Below are 7881 nucleotides of genomic sequence, written 5' to 3'. Positions count from 1 at the left end.
AGACATGTCTGTCCACACTATAGCTTTGTATGTGACAAATTTGGGTATGATGATATCATATTACACCCAAGTATTATAAGCATATCACATTTTTTTAGTTTGGACAGAGCCTTAAGCTCTGTCTGCACTATAAAATTTTCTGTGTCATGATGTAACTATACATGGTCATGATGTGATTTCACACTGTTATATTCAGCCAAATATTCCCTGTAGTGGGATGAATAGTCTGCTTGTATCCTTGTAAAATGCTTGTATTTTTCTAATAGTGTAACTCAATGGCGATGCCAAATATTTTGCTACTACACCTTGGTGGTCCTTGAGGCATGAATAAAATTTAAATTCAGTTTACTACTTTGTGTCTAAATATTGACTAATTCATGTACAGTAGGACTCCGGATGGTTTTAACAGTGCTGCAGTCAGAGTGTCTGCACCAGAGATTTCGCAGAACCAAGCAGCCACTGACAGTAGCGAAGTTGCCCTCCCTGTCATCAGACACCACAATAACTTAATAACAATACACTAATTAGTAATGTTAAAACAGTGCAGATATGTTTTGGCAGGTGCTATTTTAAATTGTTGGCAACGATGTAATAAGGCCAACTCAGACAGCGTCGGCCGACGCAGCCCGACCCGATTTATCGTCGGGGACAGTCTTAAGCCGTCGTGAGAAATATTAAACATGTTTAATATTCTACTACGCGACTGCCACTGACGCACACCATCGCGTCTGCGTTCAACTCACACAGACCCGACGCGACAACAAATCGCGTCGGGCTGCGTCGGCCGACGCTGTCTGAGTTGGCCTTTACAGGTACATATATAATGAGCCAGTATTTATTAAAAATTTCTTAAAGAATATCCCTACCATACCTTGACACAAAAACTGCGTCATGCCCTCTTAAATCATTTCAGGAAATATTACACTAACAACCAAAATTTAATCAAATATCGAAAACTCGTGGAGTTTGCGTAAAATTTTATTTCTTGTGGTTAATCGTAACTAAAGCAAACACGTGATGTTAATTATGTCATCATTCCTGACGATGACATAATTAATGTCGAAATATTGAATCCCAACACGATGGCGTGTATTTCAATACATGGGAGTATGTATTATACTTTCTTATCTGAGATTAATCAGTGGACCTTTCGGTGATGTCTACAGTTACAGCACTGTTGAACTCTAGTCTTGGCGGTCCTTGATGATTAGGCCAAGAAAAAGTTTTTGTTAAACAAAGCAACATTTTAAAATCAGGGCGGTCGGTCAGCCCAAGATCTATTTCTAAGATTACATTTGTATACTGTAACGCTTTATACCAAATAAACATTAAATTTTGCAGCTATCATATTGCCAACAGATTTAGGAATAATGTATGTTAAACATAAAATATGGGAGGGCCATGCCCTTTGTGATTTTATAATTCATCGGTGGCGTAACACTAGTTTAACTACAGCATGGTTTTCCTGAATCTGTTGGTAATATAATTGCAAAATTTTATTTAGTATAAAAAGAAAGAATCTATATGGATATGAAAAACTATGATGATATCAATTGCCAAACATCTACAACAGCCTTCTCTTGAAACCCAAAGTAAGGGGCGGTGCGCAATCTACTTCATATTTTGGTGGCACCAGTCCCTAAACAACTTGACTGAAGGAAGTAGCAAACGTACAGACGATGCTAATTGGTAGTTAGCAAAACTGTTGGCATCAAAAAACGTAAGCATACTGGTTTTACTTGAAGAAAATTCTTCAAAAATAAGTTTTTTAATTTCAGTGGGCCGCTATAAATCCCATCATGCATTACCTGCAGATGGATAATTTGTGTTGATTTTTGTTATGCGCCTCTGTGGGAGTAATCACGGATACATGGGTGAAATCCACTGAGGAAATTCCATGCTTAACACATGTACACAATGAAGGGATATGAAATTCATATTGTCAACTTACAGTACTAACAAGTCTGAGACATGTAATTATAAGCATAGGCAGGCCACAATTTTGCAGACATTGGGTCATTGGGTTCAAAATTAGCAGGATAAATTAATAATTTACATTTACCAATGTTCCTTAAAAAGTTTTACAACAGCAAAACTGGATCAATTAATTATTGTGTGGGAAAAATAATCAATAATATCCAATGGTCATGAAATTAAATTTTCTATATTCAATACTAGTTCTATCTGTAATACAATCCTAGTATCAATGCATATTCTTATATTTCCTCATATGAGATGCAATGCTTGCAGCTATTTGTTCATCCGTCTTATTTTGTCCGTAGTAATCCATGAAGTTGCCATCTGGATCCAGAAGATACATAATAATAGTATGGTCAACCTGAGGAAGGAATAATACAGTAATAATTAAAGTACAGGGATGAAAGTATAAAATAATACAAGATTTCTATGTTTATTTTTTATTTCAATACATCCAAGAGCAGGGCATGCCTTTTAAGGAAATTTTGACCACAGATGCATGAAAATATGTTCTCTGCCACTTGGCAATAAAATTAAAACATGACGCTTAGCTCAACCAAGAATTGTTTTTTTCTAATTTTTATAGCCTCCTGTAAACCCAACTGAAGGACTGGTCTCCTGGATAGATATCAAATTACAAATAAAAATTTCTATGTTCGTCTTTGATTGAATGCGTATGTCTGCACCAAATGTTCGGGTTTTTATGGAGCAGAAACATCCAAATTGAACAGCAGAACTTGGTTACAACTTCCCGAGTGCGTGCTAATACAGAGTGCATCACTAATTTTTATCGTATTATTTTCATTAGAGACCAAAGCTGCTAAAGACCAAGAAAACTCCGGTCCGAAAAATGGTCCTTAATTGGAGGGAGACCTGTACAACACTTACAATGTAGTCGTTGTCTTCATCCTTAGGTCCTTGGCTGTAATAAACTCTGAAGTTCTTTGCAACTTCTTTTACTTTCTCCATGCTTCCTGTTAAGCCGATAAACTTTGGACTGAATTCTACAAAGACATTTATAATAAACATAGTCAGTTGGTATATACACATATATCAAATATAATAGTAATGATTGCATTGATGAATATATAACCATAATCTGACCTTTGACATATTCTGCCATAACCTTGACAGTATCTCTCTCTGGATCAATGGTAATAAATAGCGGAACAATATTTGGTAAATTGCGACTTTCATCTGAAATGGAATAATAGATTTTCATAAATAATTTATAAAAACAATAGTATTACCAAAATTTGTACCTTGTTTCCTAAACTTATTTTTTCGAAAAATTGTCAGAGGAGGGCTGGACAAAAAAAAAAATATATTTTGTTTCTTTAATTAGCAAATAGTTTTGCCAAAAACATAGACAGAGACAGACAGAGGAGAAAATAAAAATAAAACTTTATTGGTGAACATAAACAGTGCAGAATGGAATGGTTAAATGCTTTAAATTTATAATTAGAAAGAAATATACATAACTTATTTTTGGAGATTTCAAGGCAGTGGCGGGCATAATAAACATTTTTTTTAAAATATAATTTTTTTTTCAGGAATTTCCATTTTTTGTTGCAGCAAACACACTAATTCATCAAAAATAAAATTTTATTCGAAATTACCATTATTCGAGGGCAGAGTGTTCGCTAAACAATGTATAAAAAAAGTCTCGCCTACAGTAGTAATACTGTGTAGCGATATCGTAACCCAAACTTTTCGTATGTAGACATAAAACTAATAATACTAAAGGAAAATAATAGAATTATTATATATAATTATATTTTTTGTGGCTTACCAATCTTATTCACTACATCCACCATCTTTTCTAGCTCATCAGGACATATATCCGGACAATGAGTAAAGCCGAAGTACAGAAGCACCCATTGGCCGAGATAATCTTTGTTTGTCTTGGGATTGCCTTCATGATCAACCAATGAGAATGGCCCTCCTATTGCTGCTTTTCCTAGAGACTTGGAACGTTCTTTCTCAAGAGCTGAAAAATTAAGATCTTGTAATCTTAAAAAAATTAAGCATAGGGACGCAATAGTAAATCACTCAACTCATAACATTAAAAAACTATATTTTCTTATGACTTATTGTTAAGTTGCTACATTGTTTTTCTTACCAAGTTCTTTCTGTCTTTTAAAATATTTGAATCCACCAATCGCTAAGCCTCCAAATGCACATGTAACCACTAAGGATTTCCAAGATATGGGCTAGAGACATAAAAAATATTAAGAAATTTAAACAATAGCATATACATAATGCACGGTACTTAAAATTGAGATTTTTTTATACACAATGTGGAAAGTGTTTTATGTACTGTTTGGTGTCTAAAATGTTTATGTTCTTCTTTTTGTTTTCCATTCTTGTTTTTGCATTAAATACCATCTCTATCTTTCATAGTCACACTGAATCGGTGGTGACTCCAGCAATTTGTAGGTAGGGTATCCGACACATCCGGAAGGGAGTACGAACCAAAGCGCCTACCAGAGCTCTGGTTAGGTTCCCGGAATAGAAATTTCTGGTAGGGTTCACAGGATGAGTTTTTATGGCTCGATAGTCATTAGAATAATTAATATCTTTAGTTTTAAAGTTCTCCTATGAACATATTTTAACATTACAGTACATGGAAAGAAACGTAAGAATTACAAATATGTCTTACTCCTTTTGATTTTGTTGGATCTGATCTGGAGCTACTCTTTCGAACTGATATTCGTTGACGTTGTTGCATTATTGGGAATTTTACTCGACTTAATCCAGCACTGTAGTGGATCCGAAATACTTGCACAGCAAAATTATGAAACCTGCAAAGTCTCATCTGTAAGAACAATCAAGGTTACTTTTTAAAAAAAAAATAGAATTGGTCTTTAACAGTAGGAACAAATATTGCTCCATCAACACACAGGTTTAAGTGATTCACAAGATGAAAACCAGGAAAAAAATGATATAGTATTGTAGACAATAAAGGGTCTATGTTAGTAATACTATCTATAGTATACTGTAAAGTATTCTAATTCCGTTAATTGATTTGACCTAAAAAGCTAGCTCAAATTTGTGTGGGAAAACCGCTAAGAAACTAGGCCTAGGCCTAAGTTAAGTAACTTTTAGCTAGGCGTGCGCATATTAATCGAACGTCTTACATTGTCATTTGTGCACGACAAATTATATTAAGATTATGTCAAAGCCTAATTTTGTCTGCGCGGAAATCGGTCCTTATTGTCCGAAGTGCACGGATGGTTTTTTCTAGGCTAACTTTTTGCGCGGAGGATATATTCCACGCGGCCCACTTAGGCCACGGACACGCCTGCTGAGTGAGTAATTGATTGAAGCCTGGCTTACTTTAGGCCTAGTCTAGGCCCTAGCCTAGTTAGGCTTTTTTTACACACCCATTTTTTTAATTATTCATTAGGCCTAATTATACTTACTTTATTTACTGCCTTGGTTGTTTCATAAAACTAATCAAATTCTGTTTCCTGTCCTGACTTTATTCCTATTTCTGATTCGAACAGACGTCAGTTAGGCTAGGCCGAGGCTAGTCAATGTGTTTGTTTTGTGTAAGCTGCCATTTTTTGTACCTATGCCTATAGGCCTACCTAACTTACTAATAATTACTGTAGTTTATTTATAAACTAGGAATAGGTATATGCCTTACATATTCTGCTTAATTATCAACATCATAATTATAATTTCATTTCATTTAATATCACACTTTTGATTTTCAAAAGATTTGTTGTCACATACTAGGCCTAAACCCTTTAACTTCGTAAAAATTCTAACTCATTCGTACACAAAACATGGCAGCCACCAGGGAAAAAATTTCTCCTTTCGAACTGAGCATGCGAATGCTAAAAGATGAATTATTTAAGAAAGATCCCGTGATGTTAGGTGTAATAGTTGCTGTAGCAGTAGTTTTGATAACCATAGGTACATTATGATTATCAGTATTGGGCTTTTTATAAGGCATATTATTGGCCTAAGAAGAAGGTTTTCTCCATATGGCCTATACCGGCCTAGTAGTAGGCCTACATATTGGGCCTAGGCCTACTACTAGGCCTACATGTGTAGCTTACTGCTAGCTACCTAGCCCTCTAGTCTAACTAGCCTAGCCTAGGCCTACTCCTATAGAGAGACCTAGGCTCCTAGGCCAAGTCTGAAGGAGTTTAATTAAGCAAAGTGTAGGGCTTGTTGATTTTTTAAAATCTATCATGGCAGGAGCAATCTTATCAAAGTAGGCCTATCCAGCTTGTTTGTGTGCACGGCGCATGCTATTTTTTACATTTGTTGTATATGTTATAAATACAGTAAAACGTCCATTTTACGAACATCGATTTTACGAATGATATTTGTCCCTGATGACGTCATTATCGACCAGTTATTACCATAAAAAAAGTCTGATTGTGCACGTTTTACAAAGTGATAATGTATATTTTTTTTGATAATCAAGTTTGTTGTAATTATTTATTAATATACTAGTTTGATCTTCCATTTCTGGTATAATAATAACTATAATTATCACTATATTAATGTAACAAACCTAACCAGAACAACGAAATACCAACGCAAGTGTCATTGGATTAAGCGCTGTAGAACACGATAGAAAGGGCCATAAAACATACAGATGTTTGAATAAGAGTTGAAATAACATTTTGTTAAGTGGAAGAATGCCAGTGATTAAAATAATTTGGTTTTTATTGAAGGTAAATTCTGTTAGGCTCTAGCGCGGGAGCCTATCAGCACTCAATGGCAGTTGATGATAGCTAGGCCTAGTTATTGGAAAGAATTCGATCCAACTCGGCCACAAGTCAACTCGGCCACAAGTTAACTCGGCCACAAGTCAACTCGGCCACAAAAAGTTTGGCTACAGTCAACTCGGCCACAAGTCAACTCGGCCACAAGTCATTTACTGGTACTATGTTGTACTAATTGTTATTATTATTTTTGTTATTATTGTTGTCATTGTTGTTGTTATTATTGTTGTTTTTATTACCGTTAGTTTTAATATTAATTATTAGTCTTAGCATTAACATTATATATTGTTCAAATTTTTGCTGATATTATTATTATTATTATTATTACAGTACCATATAAATAATAAATAATTTTCGATTTTTTATTATTATTATTCATATTATTATTATTATTATTATTATTATTATTTATTAGTCTTAGTATTATAATTTTAATAATAGTAATTTAAAAAGTTGTTGTTATGGGCGTTTTATTAGTATTTTTCTCATATTATTATTATTAATATTAATATTGATGTTGTCACCTTTATTATCGATATTATTACCCTTATATTACTAAGTAGGCCTAGTATTATAAGTATCATTATTATTATTATTACTAATTAGTATTACTATTATTATAAAAATAAACATTATCTTTAATTTATTATTGTATTATTGCTATTATCACCTTCAATATCGTTATTATCACTAATTAGTTATTAAAAGTGATATTTAAATATCGTTATTATTACCATACTAGTATTATTACTATTTGTTAAAATAAATATTACTATTAATGTTGTTGTTATTATCACATTATTATCGTCATAATGACTAATTAGTATTATTAATGTAAATATTACTAATTTATTGTCGTTATTGTTGTTTAATATTATTGTTGAAGTAGAATGTTGTGAGCAAACAGAAGACGAACACATTAATAAATAACTCTTTTTAATTCATAGGCAATAGCATTCAAATCTCTTGGTAGTATGGTGGTCCTGTTTTACTAAAACATACTGTGTACTTTATTTCAATCATATATTGAAGAAAAAGGATGAAAAAACTTAGATTTACATTAAATAACTTGTGGCCGAGTTGACTTGTGGCCGAGTTGACTTGTGGCCGAGTTGATTTGTGGCCGAGTTGACTTGTGGCCGAGTTGACTTGTGGC

General features: G+C 33.6%; 2 protein-coding genes across 3 annotated transcripts in view; one reads left to right on the top strand and one right to left on the bottom strand.

The window, feature by feature from the left end:
* Positions 1-838: 838 nt before the first annotated feature.
* LOC117106614 (protein SCO1 homolog, mitochondrial-like) overlaps positions 839-7881 on the bottom strand; it is an 8316-nt gene continuing 1273 nt past the window's right edge. The window contains exons 1-7 of one of the 2 annotated variants that reach the window (XM_033248004.1): positions 5403-5543; positions 4640-4795; positions 4100-4190; positions 3770-3967; positions 3082-3174; positions 2866-2981; positions 839-2338 (exon numbers count right to left, since the gene is read on the bottom strand). In XM_033248004.1, the coding sequence (XP_033103895.1) occupies positions 2204-2338; positions 2866-2981; positions 3082-3174; positions 3770-3967; positions 4100-4190; positions 4640-4795 (789 nt within the window). In that variant the 5' untranslated portion in view covers positions 5403-5543 and the 3' untranslated portion in view covers positions 839-2203. Of the gene's footprint in view, positions 2339-2865; positions 2982-3081; positions 3175-3769; positions 3968-4099; positions 4191-4639; positions 4796-5402; positions 5544-7881 lie in introns of those variants that run through there. The other variant, XM_033248005.1, reaches the window with a different exon arrangement.
* Positions 5764-7881, top strand: part of LOC117106613 (signal recognition particle receptor subunit beta-like) — a 12896-nt gene continuing 10778 nt past the window's right edge. Inside the window, exon 1 of the mRNA XM_033248003.1 lies at positions 5764-5901. Coding sequence (XP_033103894.1) covers positions 5772-5901 — 130 coding nt within the window. The 5' untranslated portion in view covers positions 5764-5771. The remainder of the gene's footprint in view (positions 5902-7881) is intronic.

Source organism: Anneissia japonica, unplaced genomic scaffold, assembly GCF_011630105.1.
Source record: "Anneissia japonica isolate Jap-2015-1 unplaced genomic scaffold, ASM1163010v1 scaffold1306_len716249_cov185, whole genome shotgun sequence".
Taxonomy (NCBI): domain Eukaryota; kingdom Metazoa; phylum Echinodermata; class Crinoidea; order Comatulida; family Comatulidae; genus Anneissia; species Anneissia japonica.
Note: the sequence above shows the minus strand (reverse complement) of the source record. Positions and strands in the feature narration are given on the sequence as shown.